The following is a 19016-nucleotide window of genomic DNA, read 5'->3' on the forward strand; positions in this document are numbered from 1 at the left end:
AGCCCCCAGAGGTGGAGCAATTAAAATCGGGGATGTTCAAAAGGTCAGAATTGGAGGAGCGCAGAGACACAGAGTAAAGCTCCCTCCACATAATTCAAACAAAATCCCTCAACTCTGCCCTCAACCAGTGCCAGCATCAATTTCTCCATTCCCCACTTCTGAATATTCCTGTCATTTCTGTGTGAAATCATAAGATTTTACACCAAGAATGAGATTGTACGTTGATGTCAATGAGTGAAGAATAGATCTACATTGGAAACTGCACAAGGTCATTTCACATATGAACTTCTCAGTCCTGAACAACTCCTCAAACAGTGACAGATGCTGTGAACTGTCGTGTTGGTGATCGACTGCCTGTTCTCTGTTGCCTAAAGTAATTCGTTGATATCATCACGGAATCCACCAGCCACAGCTTCACCTGCAGTGCACCAATCACTGACAGAGATTCACCCATAAAACAGAGAATATTTGCGTAATGATAAATATTTATCTTGGGGCATCACAATCCCCCGCTTTTCTTGTTTGTTCATTAGCAGATTTCATACCTGTTATCATGGATAAGAGGTGGGGGTAGGGGGGGGTAGGGAGCCCAGAACAAGGGGATAGGAACTTAAAATTAGAGCCAGCCCATTCAGGGGTGATGTCAGGATGCACTTTGTCACACAAAGGGCAGTGGAAATCTGGAACACTCTCTCCCCAAAAAGCTGTTGCATCTGGACATAAATTAGAAATTTCAAGCCCAAGATGAATAGATTTTTGTTAGGCGTAAGGGCATTGAGGTTACAGAACCAAGGAGGGTAGATAAAGATCAGCCATGATTTAGTTAAATTGTGGAACAGAAAAGAGGGGCTGAATGGCCTCCTCCTGTTCCTCATTTTTCAAACAATTAGCTTCATTCAGTTAAGTAATCTGTTGAGTTAAATTAGCAGAATATTTAAGACAATCAGATAAGATCATTAAAAAAAATTAGGAGGAGGCCATTCAGCCCCTCAACTCTGCTCCACCATTCAACAAGATCATGACTGATTGGCTAGCTCAACTCTACCTTCCCCAAGACTGCAATATGACTGGTAATGTGATATATAATGTGCCTATACAATATGGTGAATGACATGATGATGTGCACTAGATTTGAGATGAAATAGTTTTAATTAATTGAAACTTCACATGCTTCTGTTAATGAGCCAGCTACAGTGTTACTAGAACCAGCTACAATGTTATTTAAAAAGTTCAAACTTGCATTCAAATATTTATGCCCCATTTAGACTGTCTTCTGCAAATCACAAGGATTCCCGTTTGCTCTGTAAATTAATTTTGAAAAGTATCAAATAAATACAATAACCCCATTGTCATGCAATGTGAGACACACAAAAACCAGCAGAGACTAGGTGGGCCGAAAGGCCAACCTCCAATGTCTATATGAAGTGGATCCTAGCAGGTTTATGATACTAGTGCATTGTTAGACTCTGCTGTAGATGGAAACCAAAATGATCTGAGATTACATGCATAGAGGGGCAAATAATGTGCAAGTGTTCCACTAGAGTGAAGGAACGGAATTACTATTTGATTAATCATTCTCAGTTCTGATATTTTAACTCATTTGCATAGTTAGATTCAGGAACATCACTGACTGCATGAAAACATTAAATGCTTTTCCTTTTTAAAAAAAACTGTAATATTCAGTAGGTGAAGGTATTAGAAACTATTTGGAAGGATCGGTTACGATGTGTTAGTCTCGTATTGATGGATGCAACTTGCTATTGCACAATTTGTCATGAGCAGGAGTGTTAGAACCAGACAATGGATTTTCTGCTGGTTTTCTGTGGCTGTATCCTGTCCACACTTGGGGAAAAGCCTAATGAAATCACATCCATCAGTGACTATTTCTACAGTCACCTCCAGGGGATACTTTGCTCAATGCACTGGAAATGTTCAAACAGTGATCTCCAAGAGTGGAATTCTTACCTTCAGGAAACCTAGGGATGGAATTGCAGCTCTAATAAACATCTTAGCACATCTTCAAAATATCTCAAATCGCTTCAGAAATGAATTACCATTTGAAGTGTAGCCACTTAGGGAGGCTGGTGGATATTGGCCAGGACACCAGAGGTACTCTGAGCCTCAAATTCTGCAGTTGGGTTTTTTACCTTCATCTGATGAGGTGAGCTGGGGACTTGGTTTAATGTCCCATCCAAAAAGGAGGAAGAAAGGTCTTACGAACATACGAACGAGGAGCAGGAGGAGGCCATTCAGCCCCTCGAGTCTGCTCTGCCATTTAATTGGGTCATGGCTGATCTGAAAGTAACTTCAAATCTGCACCCGCCTACCCCCAATAACCTATCACCCTCTTGCTTATCAAGAATCTATCATCCACCTTTGCCTTAAAAATATTCAAAGACTCTGCTTCCACTGCCTTGTGCAGAAGAGAGTTCCAAAGTCTTTAAATTTGTGTGTCCCAGTACTGCTCATGAAATACTGAATAATTGTCTTTTTTGTCCCAATTCAAGTTCATGGTGGGGTAATTTAAAATTGTTTACGATGCCAAAAACAGAATCAATATCACCCATTCAGATATATTTCATCAAGTATTGCAATTTCAAAACATGTTGAGTGGGGCTCCACTTATGACACAAGGGGAACTTCCCAATTTTCAACACCAAGAACCACGTGGCTTTGGCAGAATATTCCTGACTGTGAATGAGTTACAGCTACTGAGTCACATGTAGTTCCCTGAAGAGGAACCAGATATACACTGGCTGCCTTCTGCCACATGGCTGTATAATGAATCTCGGAAATACCAGGGATTTCCCCCACATTAACAGCAGCACATGCTCTTAGAATAGCTCAGAAATCAACTCTACCTTTGTGTATTTCTTTTCTGCTACCTTAAACCGGACAAAAACATGGAAATAGTTGCTGAAGCGGTTGTGAGAATATGACAGAAATTGAAAAGCCCCACAGAACGTTTACTGGAATACTGTCATATCATAGAAATTACAGCACAAAAGGCCATTCAACCCTCTACACCTATGTCAGTACTTGCTCTTCAATTTAAGTCATTTACATGAAATCCATTTCCCTGCATCCTTTAACAATAAGAACCCAATCCACTTGCAAATCCTGTTATAGTCTCTAATTCAACAGCCACTTGCAGCAACGCATTCCACTGACTATGATGCTCCACATTAAATAGGTTCTTCAAAATTCCCCATTTCTCTTCCAGGGCTAATCCTGAGTTATTGCCCCTTTACTACCAATTTGCCAACCATTCAAACAAAACAAACACCTTTGCGTTGAAGGGTTCAGAGTTTGACTTTGTTCCTGCAGTATCCCCATAGAAAGATCAGCCCGTTTCATCTTGTTCACTCCCTTCCATACTTTACCAAAGAAGATATCTATTTTTTTGCTATTAATTTTCTCGATGACAATATTATCAAATCAATGGTACTTCTTGAAAATAAAAGTACTTTTTAAAATTTATATCTAGATAGTGGGTGATTTTAACCCTAAATGCATGGGTTTTGAGCAAGTTAAACTCTTGCCCAATATATATTCACACACACATTAATTATATAACGAGAACAAAACAACGGACATTTTGGACACTAAGACATTTAAAATCTTTTTCTTTCGATTAATTTTTAAAATAGTATCAAAATCAAAGTACGATTGATTTGACAATATTGTCATCGAGAAAATTAATAGAGAAAAATGATTATTTTTTCTAGTGAAGTACAGGAGGGAGTGAAAAAGCTGAAGCGGACTGGTTAGCACAGGTTCCATATTAATATAACTTGGCAGCATTGCCACTAAAAATGATTTACTGCTCACAATTTATACTTGATTATCCCCATCATCTTACTTGGCAAAACACAACAACACTCTGGATTACTGTACAGGTCTATTTAAACATGGATGATATTCCACTTTTTAAGATATCCCCTTCACAATCAATCTTCAGTGTAAAAGTTCATACAGAAGTTAGTAAACCACAGATTATTAAATTAAATATTCAGAGCACAATACCAAGACTAGCATTTATCAAGATGTTTTAAAAATAGAGACCACTTACAATTTTACACTTATTACAATTTCCTTTCAATACTTACAAAGGATGGAAGTATCAATGGATTGTTGGCAAAATTAATCTAAACATCCAATTATTCCTCCTTGTATATCCGATTCAATTCAGACAATGCTTTCAAATACAGTAACAACACTAACTAAAGTCAGTCTCTTATAATTATAGAAGCTTACGGTACAAGAGGCCATTCGGCCCACTGTGCCTGTGCCAGCTCGTTGAATGACCTGTCCAATTTAATTCCACACACTAGTTCTTCCCCATAGCCCTGTTTTAGTTAGTCCCCTTACCAAGATGTTTTAATTAAAGTTTGGGAGGAGTAAGTGATTCCTCTATCTTATTGAGAAGCAGCACTGGTAGGAAGCACATCCTGTGAAATGGCAGGCACGTGGGCAGACATTTCTCTGTGCAGCCCTTAAGACACTCCACGTGAGTGTCATTTCCTTCTGGGATGTCATAGCACTTATTCACCCATATAAATATTGGCATGATTAGACAGTTATATAACCATCAGCACAGCATGCAGGCTCGAGATGAGATCACAGCACTTTTGGAACACAGAGTTGCTCTTTTTAAACATACAAACCCCCTCTTTCATGTTCAAAATGACAAAAGACTTTGTGGTCCGTGAGTAAAAAGAACAATGGGAGAAATGGGAAATGATTCTGTAGGAACATAGAATAAAGCCATTTAATCATACACCTGATCTGTACTTTAATCCATCTGTACACCTTAATATCCTTACCAAACAAAAAATCATCTCAGTCTTGACATTTTCAATTGACCCTCAGCTTCAACAGATTTTTGGGGGAGAGAGCTCCAGATTTCCACTCCCCTTTGTGTGAAGAAGTGCTTCCTGACATCATCCCTGAATGGTCTGGCTCGAATTTTAAGATTTTCGCCCCCTTGTTCTGCACTCCCACTCTCACCAGAGGAAATAGTTTCTCTCTTTTGACCCTATCAAATCCTCTAATTATCTTAAAACGCCTCAATTCGATCCCCTCTTAATCTTCTGTAATTGAGGGAATACAAGCCTAATGTATGAAACCTGCCCTCCTAGTTGAACCCTCCTTGACTGGGTCTCGTTGCATGTGGAGGTTTGAGAAAATGCAGCCATGGGATCTCGGTGACTGTTAGAGGCTGTGGTCAGCAGCAGATCATAAATAGGTGAGGCACAAATCTTAGAAATCAAATGGGTAGAATCACACTACCCCATTCTCCATCTCCCACTCACTCTGAAAAACAAAGTTCAAACAAAGACGAACCCCAACCGTTAAGGGAGAGATTTATATCTTCAGCCACAATGGAAATTCAATCCCTCTGAGTCACAGGAATGAAGTCACAAAACGTGATACGTACAACTAGTTTCATGGAAATCAATATTCCGAACTCACTTGATACAAACTGCAGATTTCATAGAATTTTACATCACAAATGAGTCATGGGCCCCAGCGGGTCTATCTCCCCATAGCCGCCTGTTATATTCCAGACAGGCAGCGGTTGAAGGGTAGACCCTTTACACACTGTTACAAGCTTTTATTTATAGACATACTCCTCCTAACCCAACAACCAGTTTCAGTCTGTTCCTATTTATAGGCAGAAGGGAATTCCTGTTAACGCCCATCACCTGCACAGAATTAACATCTCACCCACCTTATTTCATCCAATCTCCTATCAGCAGATCCTTCTTTTCTCCCTGTGTTTAGCTTTCCCTTAAATGCATCTAAACTATTCATCTCAAACACTGTGGTAGCGAATTCTACAATCTCACCATTCTTTGGATAAAGGAGCGTCTCCTGAATTCCCTGTTGGATTTACTCGTGACTATTTTGTATTCATAACTTCTAGTTTTGGCACCCCCCCGCCCCCACCCCCCCACCCCCGCCCTCCTGCAAGTGGGAATTTCTTCTCTATGTTTATCCCACTAAACCCCTTCATAATTCTAAAGACTTCTATCAGGTCACCCATCAGTCTTCCCTGTTCTCGATGAAGTGCATTTTTGGGTGTCAGAGGTCAATGATCAGAATTAGGTAATTGCCATGAATTCAGTACATTGGCTTCCGAGCTCCATTGTAGGAGTGACTCACAGTGACCAAGACTCCCAAAAGCAGAGCCTCAGAAAAGTACCAGGAAATATTCAGAGGTGAGACAAGAGATCTGGAACAGCTGAGAACCTTCAGGCATATAAAATAATTTGACTTCAGGCACAGTATTACTACACTGAAGATGTAAATACAGACTGCCTGTCGCTATAAATCACTGACAGCTGATTCAGCCTTTGAGATGAGGCACAGAACAGAACACAGGTTAGAGGAACCGTACAAAGACTACAGTTCCCTCTTGGGATTTCTGTTTCCTCCGACATCGATATTTTAGCATTTAAATTTCAGCACTAGTTTTGTTCCCATTTTAGCTTCCCATTTTTCAACTCTACATTTGATTAAACAACAGATGCCAGGGGCTGAACTGACTTTGAGCTACATACTTTAAACTGGAGAAACACTCATTTTGTTCAGTGATTTAAGATGGACTAAGTGATCTCGACCTCTTTTTCAGCAAGGATTTGATCGGCTCAGTACAAACTGTGGAAGGGAGGGGTACAGAACGCTTACCCCTCGATAACAAATAAAGTTCAAGGAAGTTCCTTGCAGACAAAATTCTACAGCAAATAAATCTGTATATTTTTAACATCATCTTTCACCACAGGTCTCAATGCTAAAATATTAGCATTATGACTGATGTAAAAGTCGTGCTTACAATATTAAGCACCAAGTTATTTCCTGCTTAGAGTTTATACACCAATGCCCTAAGCCCACACAAATATCTAATCAAGTACATATTTGAATATGTTGTAAATATAAATTCTACAGTCAGAATTCCACCCACCATCTGCCAACTCATTTGCTGAACTAACAAATATCCACAGAAATACCCTGAAAATTTCTTTGAATGTCGAGACACGTTTGAAAATATTAACTGGCGATGCTTTGATTTAGTTCTTTATCTCTGCACAATTCCGAAAATGTGAAAGTCCAGGTTTTTTTTTAAAACACTTTACACTGAGGCTCCAGGGCAAGTGGAACTGATCTGGCTGGTTTAACAAGATATTTAAGATTCATGTGCACTCTCATTTAGTGGAGAAATAAAGCAGTTTTAATATTGAAACAATGACCTTAACAGTTGGGTAGCTTTTCTTGTTTTTCTCACTCGAAGCACCAGGTAACCCTCCATGCGATGGACCCTCGCATCCATAACGGAAACGGAAGCCCCTCTGCAAAGACAAACCGGATTGGATTGGATTGGGAGCACAGGGGTGTACAAGAACAGTTCAATTCAATCAGAAACGTTCAGAATTTAGAAAAAGGTTGCAGAAAAGATTTACAACATGGGTCCAGGGGTGAGGGGCTTCAGTTACGTGGATAGATTAGAGAAGCTGGCACTGTTCCCCTCGAAGGAGAGAGGCGGTTTGATAGAAGTGTTCAAAATCATGAGGAGCCTAGGCAGAATAGATAGGGAGAAATTGTTCCCGATGGCGGGGGAAGGAGCAAGAACCAGAGGAGACCATTTTAAGGTGATTGGCAAAAGAACCAACATGAGGAAAAACATTCTTTTATGCAGCAAGTGGTCAGAATCTGGAACGCTGCACCTGAGGGAATGTTGGAGGCAGATTCAAGTGAGGCCTTTGAAAGCGAATTCGATAAACATCCGAAGGAAAAAAAAATTGCCGGCCTTATGAGGAAAGGGCAGGGAGGTGGGAATAGGTGGGTTGCTCCTGCAGAGGGCCAGCATGAACAGGATGGGCCAAATGGCCTCCTTCTGCGCTGTATCCATTCTATTATTCTACAAGGTACATGCTGGCTCTTTAAAGGAGCTTGTAATTAGCCCCACTCACTCCTGCTCTTTCCCCACAGCTCTCCAAATTTCTTCTTTTCAAGTATTTATCCAATTCGCTTTTAAAAATTACTATTGAGTCTGCTTCCCGGTTTCAGGCAGTGCATTCTGCATCAGAACTCGCTACATTAAAAGAAACTAAATTTCCCCCTGGAACTTTGCCAATTACCTTAAACTTGAGCCCCCTGGTTACTGACCCTCCTGCCGCTGGAAACAGTTTCTCCTTACTTTATCAAAACCCTTCACGATTCTGAATATCCTTTAACCTTCTCTGCTCCTAGGAGAACAATCCCAGCTTCTCCAGTTTCTTACATAGCTGAAGTCCCTCGTCCCTGGTACCATTCTGACAAATCTCCTCTACACCCTCTCCAAGGACCTAACACCTTCCTAAAGTGGACACCCAACTCCAGCTGAGGCCGAACCAGTGTTGGATAAAGGTTTAGAATAATTTCCTTGCTTTTGTACTCAAATGCTGCATTTATAAAGCTCAGGGGCCCATTTTTATTTTAAAGAGCCTCATCACCTTGTCCCACCACCCTCCCTGTTACCATGAGAACGCTGCTCTGTACCAGCAGGGAGTTTATTGAAAATACCAGGCTGCAGCAGCTGATGGTTTCCCAGTCAGTCCCTGGCACATTTAGAGTCAGTTTGAATCTGAAGGCAGGGAGAAAATTCCCAGTAAGTGAGGTGACTCAACATTACAAAATAAAAATTAACTCTCAAAGATGAACAAGCTTTGGCACACACTGTAAAGTACATTTGATCTTATAAAGCAACACATTGACCAATTCACATTTACCCTCAATTTACCCTCAACAAAACATTACTCTTCCCGCAGTAACATTTGTCTCATTCGAGCTGGCAAAGAGCTGTGTTAGCTGGGTATTTCTTGCGGCAAACATTAGGTTTAAGATTTAATCTTAATTACAAATTCAATTTGTTATTTAACAATGGGGAACCCCACTTACTCAGCATATTTGCAAGAAATAAGAAATATAAAAAGAAATAAGGAGAGAGAAGATTAAATATGAGGGTAAACTAGCCAGTAATATAAAAGAAGATTGCAAGAGTTTTTTTTAGATATATAAAAGGTAAGAGAGAGGCAAAAGTGGACATTGGGCCGCTGGAAAATGACGCTGGAGAAGTAGTAGTGGGGAACAAAGAAATGGCGGAGGAACTGAATAGGTACTTTGTGTCAGTCTTCACAGTGGAAGACACGACTGACATCCCCAAAGTTCAAGAGAGTTGGGGGGGGGGCAGAGGTGAGTATGGTGGCCATTACCAAGGAGAAGGTGCTAGGAAAACTGAAAGGTCTGAAGGTGGATAAATCACCTGGACCAGATGGATTACACCCCAGAGTTCTGAAGGAGATAGCTGAAGAGATAGTGGAGGCGTTAGTCGTGATCTTTCAGGAATCACTGGAGCCAGGGAGGGTCCCAGAGGACTGGAAAATCGCTAATATAACCCCCCTGTTTAAGAAGGAAGTGAGGCAAAAGACGGGAAATTACAGGCTGATTAGCCTGACCTCGGTCGTTGGTAAGATTTTGGAGTCCATTATTAAGGATGAGATTTCAGAATACTTGGAAGTGCATGGTAAAATTGGACAAAGTCAGCATGGTTTAATCAAGGGGAGGTCATGCCTGACAAATCTGTTAGAATTCTTTGAGGAGGTAACGAGTAGGTTAGACAAAGGAGAGCCAATGGATGTTATCTACTTGGACTTCCAGAAGGCCTTTGACAAGCTGCCGCACAGGAGGCTGCTCAGTAAGATAAGAGCCCATGGTGTTAGAGGCAAGGTATTAGCATGGATAGAAGGTTGGCTGTCTGGCAGGAGGCAGAGAGTGGGGATAAGGGGGTCCTTCTCAGGTTGGCAGCCGGTGACTAGTGGAGTTCCGCAGGGGTCAGTGTTGGGACCACAACTTTTCACTTTATACATTAATGATCTAGATGAAGGAACTGAGGGAATCCTGGCTAAGTTTGCAGATGATACAAAGGTAGGTGGAGGTACAGGTAGTATTGAGGAGGCAGGGAGGCTGCAGAAGGATTTGGACAGATTAGGAGAATGGGCAAAGAAGTAGCAGATGGAATACAACGTGGGGAAGTGTGAGGTCATGCACTTTGGTAGGAAGAATAGAGGCATAGACTATTTTCTAAATGGGGAGAGAATTCAGAAATCTGGAGTGCAAAGGGACTTGGGAGTCCTAGTCCAGGATTCTCTTAAGGTTAACTTGCAGGTTGACGCGGTAGTTAGGAAGGCAAATGCAATGTTGGCATTTATTTCGAAAGGACTAGAATATAAAAGCAGGGATGTCCTGCTGAGGCTTTATAAGGCTCTGGTCAGACCACATTTAGAATATTGTGAGCAATTTTGGGCCCCGTATCTCAGGAAGGATGTGCTGGCCCTGGAGAGGGTCCAGAGGAGGTTCACGAGAATGATCCCAGGAATGAAAGGCTTAACATATGGGGAACGTTTGAGAACTCTGGGTCTATACTCGATGGAGTTTAGAAGAATGAGGGGGGATCTGATTGAAACTTACAGAATACTGAAAGGCCTGGATAGAGTGGACGTGGGGAAGATGTTTCCATTAGTAGGAGAGACTATGACCCGGGGGCACAGCCTCAGAGTAAAGGGAAGACCTTTGAGAACAGAGATAAGGAGAAACTCCTTTAGCCAGAGAGTGGTGAATCTATGGAATTCATTGCCACAGAAGGCTGTGGAGGCCAGGTCATTGAGCGTATTTAAGATTGAGATAGATAGGTTCTTAATTGGTAAGGGGATCAAAGGTTACGGGGAGAAGGCGGGAGAATGGGGTTGAGAAACTTATCAGCCATGATTGAATGGCGGAGCAGACTCGATGGGCCGAATGGCCTAATTTCTGCTCCTATGTCTTATGGTCTAATATGAGGATGTGGGAGATGAAGTTAGGTGTGAAGGATTCGTATCAATTCCAGTGTGAATCATTGCGCTGAAAGCTGTACTCCCTGTGTTGCAAATTCTATGTAATACGATGAAGAGGAAGCTTAAATGGACTGAGATAATCATCATTTGGGGGTGCATACGTACACATTTCAATGCTGACATCTATTTCGTATGTTGACTTCCTTCCTATTGTGAATATTTGCCAGAATTATAAAACCAATATCTAGAAAACTCTGTCATTTACTGACATTGCTAAGTTAATATCAAGGACTTGTGGTTTATCTTGTGGTTGTTACTGTTCAAACAGGCCTGGCTTGCCTTTAAATCATATGAATAAGTTTAAAGAAGAAAATAAATTGTTTTTAAAAAGTTTATGAATAACAATCTGTTTCCTTTATCAATGCCTTTTCTTCAGAATCCCTGAAAGATCAGCACTTTCACCAAACTGACAAACACATGGTGCAGAAAAAATGAAATAACAAGTCAATGGCACACAGGAAACAACATCACCAATCTTCAAACTTCAGAAGTGACAGTAAAGCAGCTACAATTGCCCCAGCACTAAGCTCAACACAGGTTATACCCAATATACAACCTGCTAAGTGATCAATCTACTGCAACAAGAATCTACAATGGCAGCTATGTGGACAGTCCAAAATAAGCTAAGAAAGACATTCTCTGCCTGGTGGAAAGCGCCAAAAATATACAACTATTTTTTTTTAAAGTATTAGGAAAGTGGTCATTTGCTGCTGATTTTTCTAATCCTGATATCCTGGTCTATCCCGAAAGTACAATCTAGGCATTTATAAGCTGCCACCTATCTACAGAAATTCCTCTCAATAGTTAGTTTCGAATGGACCTCAGAATGTTGCTGTAAGATTCACTTGTCCATAGGCGATATCTGACAGCTAAGGTTAAACGTCACATCCAGCCTAGCAACTAAACCCAACAACTGCCTTCTAGGTCACAGGCTATCCACAGGCATACGTCCTCAGCCACCGCTCACAGTTTGGCAGTGAGGATAGCATTGGAAACATTACTCATTAAGTGACCTAATGATTTGGCACAAAAGTCTAAATCCACTTTCTTTGCTTCCTTCCCAGTAATGACCTATTAATCCTAGAAAATAAAAGTTTATGGACTCCACAGAATAGAACCAGATAGTACAGGAGGCCATTTGGCCCCTTGTGTCTGTGCTGTCCCTTTGAAAGAGCTATCCAATTATTCCCATTCCCCCTGCTCTTTCCCCATAGTTTTGAAAACTTTTTCCCCTTCAAGAATTTCTCCAATTCCCTTTTGAAAGTCACTATTGAATCTGCTTCCATCACCCTTTCAGGCAGCGTATTCCAGATCACAACAACTTGCCACCTAAAAAATAAAACTTTCCATCTTCCACTCTATTATGACTCACATGCTGACCAACAGCTGTCATTTTATTTCTAAGCTCCCCTTTAATTCCCTGTGATCATCTTAAATGTCTTCCCCCTTACTACTGTCCCACTAGCCAATGGAATCGATCCATCAATGTAACAAGTTGTCTAACAGGGTACAAGGTTTGTTAAAATCAATTGTCAAATCTGTGTCCAAACATACACTCAACCCCAGCTTTCCTCAGCTAGTTTTCCATTGCCTAAGCTGAGTGCAAAGATTTTAAAATCAGAACTCAATTCCATTTTACTGTGGTCAGATCCCAGCTGCAGTATTGGGTCCAGTGCTGGGCACTTTAGGATGTCAAGGCCTTGGACAGGATGTGGCGGAGATTTACCAGGAATGAGGGACTTCAGTTGAAGCGGAGAGATTGGAGAAGCTGGGTTTGTTCTCCTTAGAGCAGAGAAGGTTAAGGGGAGATTTAGTAGAGGTGTTCAAAATTATATGGGGTTTTCACAGAGTAGATAGGGAGGAACATTTCTACTGGAGAGAGTGTCAATCACCAGGGGACACAGATTAAAGATAATCGTCAAAAAATCCAGAGGGAAAATCAGAATTTTTTTCACGAAGTGAGTTGTTGTGATCTGGAATGTAAAGGGCAGTGGAAGTAGATTCGATCAAAGCTTTCATAAGGGAATTGGATAACACTAGTAAAGGAGAAATTTGCAAAGCTATGGGGGAACACCGGGGTGGGGGTGGGGGTGGGGGAATGGGGAAGGGGGTAGTGGGGTGGCAGGGCTGATTGGATAGCTTTTTTAAAGACCTGACACAACAGACCGCCATTAGGCCCATCATGCCTGTGCTATCAAATTCAACAAAATGAAGGAACATGACTAATGATGTAGAAGACGATGTTAACATGAGCAATGCAGCTTTGATATGGGGGTGGTGGGGGACGGTACACGTGCTGATGTCTCTCTCTTACCTGTTTGGGTTGTTCTACAATCTGCAGATATGGTCCATCAGCTGGGAAGAAAAGTCACAGTAATTATTACAACTGTAGAAATAGTACTTACAGAAAATACATTTCATAAGCAAGTTGCAGTCTAATTTGGGTGAAGTTCTTTGGCTGGAAATCCCCTTGCCCACCAATCGGAAAAAAACAATTCTCCCTCACAGGGCCGAGATCGCAAAATACTGAGATTAAGCATCACCTCAATCTGCTTCATATACTTGTTAACTTGATCCCAATTATACCTGACAGAAAAACAGGTATCAGTAAATGACGAATGTTTTCCCAAAAGGATATCAGGTCATTCATGTCACTTCATTAAAAATAAGGTCACAGCATAAAATATGATTTACATCCCCATTTCTTGTACTTAATGCACGTTCTCTCATGCATTGTCTCTATTAATTATGTAATTAGGAAAGGTTGAGGGGGACGGGCCTATACTCATTAGAGTTTAGAAGAAGGAAAGGTGATCTTATTGAAACACATACGATTCTGACAGGATAGATATTGAGAGGATATTTCCCCTCATGGGAGAAGTTTGAAAATAAGGGGTCTCTCATTTACGACAGAGATGGGGAGGAATTTCTTCTCTCAGAGAAGATCTTTGGAATTTTAGAAGCCCAGTCAGTTGAGGCTGTCAATGGTGCAATGGAAATCGGCAACGCAGAAGAAGCCAGAATTGGAGGAGTGCAGAGATCTTGGAGATTTGTGGGTTTGGAGGAGAGAAAGAGACGCAAAGTCATGGAGAGATTGAAACACAAGGGTGAGAATTTTAAAATTGTGGCTTTTCTAGGTTAGGGGTCAGTGTGGGTCACTGAGCACAGGGAATGATAGGTGAACAGGACTTGGTGTGAATTAGCAAAGCACAGCAGCATTTTGGATGAGCTGAAATTTACAGAGGATATAGGATGAGAGGCCGGCCAGCCTAGGATTTTAGCTCATCAGTTCAGCCCTTCCACAGGACATGAACAATCTAAACTATCATAGATTGGTTACAGCCCAGGAGGTGGCCATTTGGCCCAATGCGCCTGTACTGACTCTTTGCAAGATTCGCTCAGCTAATCTCACTTCCTGGATCCCTGCAAATTTTCTCTCCTCAGGTGCTTATCCAATTTCCTTTTGAAATCCATGATTGAATCTGCTTCTAACACACTCCCAGGCAGAGCATTCCAGATCCTAACCACTCGCTGCGTAAAGAAATTTTACTTCATGTCACCATTGCTTCTTTCACCAATCACCTTAAATCAGTGCCTTCTGGTTCTGGGTCCTTCCACCAATGGGAACAATTTCTCTCTAACTACTCTGTTCAGACCCCTCATGATTTTGAACACCTCTATCAAATCTCCTCTTCTCTAAGGTGCACAACCCCAGCTTCTCCAATCTATCCTCGTCCCTGGAACCATTCTTGTAAATCCCCTCTGCACCCTCCCTAAAGCCTTCTCATCCTTCCTAAAGTGGACTCATGGACACACCTCTTTCCAATTCCTGCAGAAAAGTTCCACTTTAATACTTCTTTATTCCTCATAGTGAAAAATCTACAATAACCGTCCACCTTTGGATCTCCATTATTTAAGCCTGACCTGCTGCCCTCCAAGCACAATTCTCTTTGGAATCCCATACAGCATGCCGTCAGCCATCGTATAACTCAGTGGCAGAGGGGCTGAATGGCCTCCTCCTGTTACTGTATTAAAGCAAAACTTCATTGTCGACTATAAGAAGTTTAAATCCATTAATTTCATTCCTAGAAAAGGAACTACACAGCAATTTTATAAGTTCGTTATGTGCAATGGAGAAAATATTCAGGCCGTTAATTAATTAATGCACAAAACCAGACAGGGAGAATATGTGACAGACGGTGTGACAGAGCCAACAAGACTTGTGATAACAGCCTTTTCCTCATACAATGCAGAAAATGACAAACTGTTTGTATCGAGTGTGTTAAGGAGCATTGAGATTGAGTCACCACTTTCTAACTCTCAATCTATTTTTCCACAGTGGAAATATTTAGTGAAATTTTTGTGAAGCCTTAAACAGGAAGCATTTCGAATTTGGACTAATCACGGTTTTGTTTCAATTCTTGTCTGGTAGAGAGAATGAGAAGCAAATGTATTAAACAAATTCAGTATTGTTCATACAAAACAAGAAATTAAAATCTTTCAGAAATTTGACCAATAGACAGACAGTGAGAGGGAGGGGGAGGGGGGAACGGGAAACCGCCAGGAGAGGAGGAGGGGGAAACCACCGGGGGGAGAGGGGGAGGGGGAAACCACCGGTGGGGAGGGGGGGGGGGGGGGGGGAGGGGGACCGCCGGGGGGAGAGGGGGAAACGGCCGGGGGGAGAGGGGGAGGGGGAAACGGCCGGGGGGGGAGAGGGGGAGGGGGAAACGGCCGGGGTGGGGGTGGGGGGGGAGTGGCAGGGGGAGAAGGGAGATCTGCCGGGGGGAGCGAGAGAAAGTGAGGGAGGGAGGAAAGGACAAGAGAAAGCAAGTGTGTGCAGGTCAGAGTGAGTGAAGGACAGAGGAAAAGGAACAAAAAGAGAAATTCCAGTTTATTATATCTTCAAGATGTCTGAAAGAGTTTCAATAACATTATTTTTGAAGTTGCTGTGCAGCAGGTCAAACGCTGCAGCCACTTTATACAAAATAAAAGGACACACAAATAGGAAGGAGTTGAGAGAAGCGTTAGCTGGTCACGACTGTAAGAGCCAAGAAAAATCATGTATCTTGAAGGCCACCGTCCAGCACTGATCTGAGGCAATGGCCTACGGAAGGACATGTGAACTTAAGAAATAGGGGCAGGAGTTGGCCACACAGCCCCATGGGCCTATTCCAGCATTCATGCTGCCCCTCTATCTCATCACTTTCCTTCACCATCTTCATGAATTTCAATTCCCTTCATGCCCAAAAATCTACCAACCTCAGCCTTGAATGTGTTCAATGATGGAGCATTGACAACCATCAAGGGTAGAGGATTACAGAGATTCACAACCCTCCGAGTGAAGAAATGTCTCCTCATCTCAGTCCAAATGGGCCCATTCCTTATTCTGAGACTGTGACCCCATGTTCTAGGCTCTCCAGTCAGGAGAAACACTCTCCGTCTCTCGGCCCTGTCAAGCTCTCTAAGCATTTTGTACATTTCAATACAGAGAATACAGACCCATTCTACTCAATCTAAAACGGGACAGTAGCATAGTGACTACATTACTGGGCTAGCAAAGCAGAGACCTGGATACAAACAAGAGTTCAAATCCCATTGTGGCAGCTGGAGGAATTTAAATTCAGTTAATGGAATGTAAAGCTAGTCTCAGTAATGGTGACCATGAAACCAGCATCATTTGGTCACTAATGTTCTTTAGGGAAGGAAATCTGCCGTCCTTATCTGGTCTGGCCTTCATTACAGGAGGATCTGAGGCCAGAAGCAGGCATGTCTTACTGCAGTTATACAAGGCCTTGGTGAGCCCACACCTGCAGTATTGTGTGCAGTTTTGGTCTCCCTACTTAAGAAAGGATGGACTTGCCATAGAGGGAGAGCAGTGAAGGTTCACTAGGCTGATACCAGGGATGGCAAGACTGTCGTATGAGGAGCGATTGGTTCGACTGGGCCTGTATTCACTAGAGTTTAGAAGAATGAGAGGGGATCTGATTGAAACGTATAAAATTCTAACAGGGCTGGACAGACTAGATGCAGAGAGGATGTTTTCCCTGGTTGGGGAGTCTAGAACCAGGGCCACAGTCTCAGGATATGGGGCAGGCCATTTAGGACTGAGATAAGGAAAAATTTCTTCACTCAGAGGGTGGTCAACCTGTAGAATTCTCTACCACAGAGGCCGTGGGGGCCGGGTCACTGAGTATATTCAAGAAAGAAATTGATCTTTTTTGCATATTAGGGTCATCAAGGGATATGGAGAGAAAGCGGGAATATGACCTTGAGCGAGAGGATCAGCCATGATCATATTGAATGGCAGAGCAGGCTCAAAGGGCCGAATGGCCTACTCCTGCTCCTAGTTTCTATGTTTCATGCACGAGGACCCCCAAATCTCTCTGTGCGGCAGCTTCTGCAGTCTTTCTCCATTTAAATAATATTCAGCTCCTCTATACTTCCTGCCAAAGTGCATAACCTTACTTTTTCCCACATTATATTCCATCTGCCAAGTTTTTGCCCACTTAACTTGTCCTTATCCCTCTGTAAACTCTGTGTCATTCTCACCATTTGCCTTCCCACTTATTTTTGTGTCATCCGCAAACTTGGCGATAGTACATTCACTTCCTTCATCCTGTCATTAATATATATTGTAAATAATTGTGGCCCCAGCACTGATCCCTGTGGCACTCCGCTTGTTACACCCCAACTCTTCTATTAGTTATCCAACACTCTATCCATGCTAATTTACTACCCCCAACACCATGGGCTCTTATCTCCAGATCCAGTGATGTGACTGCCTCTTAACTGCCTCCTGAAATGGCCTAGCAAGTCACTAAGGGCAATTAGGGATGGATAATAAATGCTGACCTCACCAGAGACATCGTCACCGAGTGAATGAATAAAAAAAACTTCTTTCCTCATTGGACAACCCTCTAATTGCAAGAATCAATCTAGCAAGCAGAGTTTACAAATGATGACACCTTGATGTTGGAAAAGATCATTTCTTCAGCTTTCACTATACAAAGGATAAAGTAATACCTCCTCCCACCTCTTTTCATATAATCCCATCAACATTATCCTTCTATCACTTTCCCCTTCAAGTGTTTATCCAGCTTCCCCCTTAAATACATCTATAATACTCCCTGTGGTAGTGAGATCCACATTCTCCCCGCTCTCTGGGTAAAGAAATTTCTCCTGAATCCCCTATTGGATTTATTAGTGACTAGCTTATATTCATAGCTTCTAGTTTTGGGCTCCTCCATATGTGGAAACATCTTCTCAAACATCAAACCTCCTTCATATTTTTAATGACCCCTATCATCACCCCTCAGCCCTCTCTTTCAGCCTGTTCAATCTTTCGCAATAGGTAAAGTCTCAGTTCCAATCTCTGTTCAAGAGTTAAGTAGTACAGGATATGTATGATGCACCATTCATTTGAATAACCCTGTCTGAATGATGGCACATCTCTTTATGATTATTTTGTGGTGGAAAATGCTTAAAATCTGACACAAGAAATTTCAAAAATTGTAAAGAATATTAAATTATTTAATTCAGGACCTAGTGTTGCCAGTAAAACATCCATCATCAATGATACTCACTTGTCTGTAGTGGAGAGTCTGTGGGACCCATTGGTGGGTTAAACATAGTAGCAGGTATGTCTAAAGCATTATACTCGTCTATGCCATAAATCTAAATGGGGTGAGATAGAGAGAAGAAAGAAAGAGTCAATATCAGAGTTCACTTGTAAATTACACAGAAAACAAACACTACTTATTGTTCTATGCCAGGTATTAAAGTTATCATAGATGGTATTGGATGAAAATCAAGTGGGTAGCCATCCTTAGTGAGCATTCCTCTTTGGACAAGGATTAGTAAAAATGGTTGTTTGGGGGAAGGGATACAGATGAACGACTTGCAGATGGGGTGTTGTCCAAACTGGTGGATACAATATTCGCTGCTGGCTGCTATTCAGTTTATTCAACCAACATCAACCTTTCCCAGCTCAGGCATATCCAATCAGCACTGAGAAGCGGTAAAGGTAAAGCTCAGAGTGGAGCTGAGAAACACCGTTCCCAACACTTGGCACTGCTGAGAAGAAAT

General features: G+C 41.9%; 1 protein-coding gene across 2 annotated transcripts in view; it reads right to left on the reverse strand.

Moving 5' to 3' along the window:
- nfkb1 (nuclear factor of kappa light polypeptide gene enhancer in B-cells 1) overlaps positions 1–19016 on the reverse strand; it is a 97498-nt gene that overhangs the window by 49776 nt on the left and 28706 nt on the right. For both annotated transcript variants that reach the window (XM_078564647.1, XM_078564730.1), the window contains exons 3-5: positions 18515–18605; positions 13246–13286; positions 7254–7352 (exon numbers count right to left, since the gene is read on the reverse strand). In XM_078564647.1, coding sequence (XP_078420773.1) covers positions 7254–7352; positions 13246–13286; positions 18515–18605 — 231 coding nt within the window. The remainder of the gene's footprint in view (positions 1–7253; positions 7353–13245; positions 13287–18514; positions 18606–19016) is intronic.

This window comes from Cetorhinus maximus, chromosome 1 (genome assembly GCF_964194155.1).
Source record: "Cetorhinus maximus chromosome 1, sCetMax3.hap1.1, whole genome shotgun sequence".
Lineage (NCBI taxonomy): Eukaryota > Metazoa > Chordata > Chondrichthyes > Lamniformes > Cetorhinidae > Cetorhinus > Cetorhinus maximus.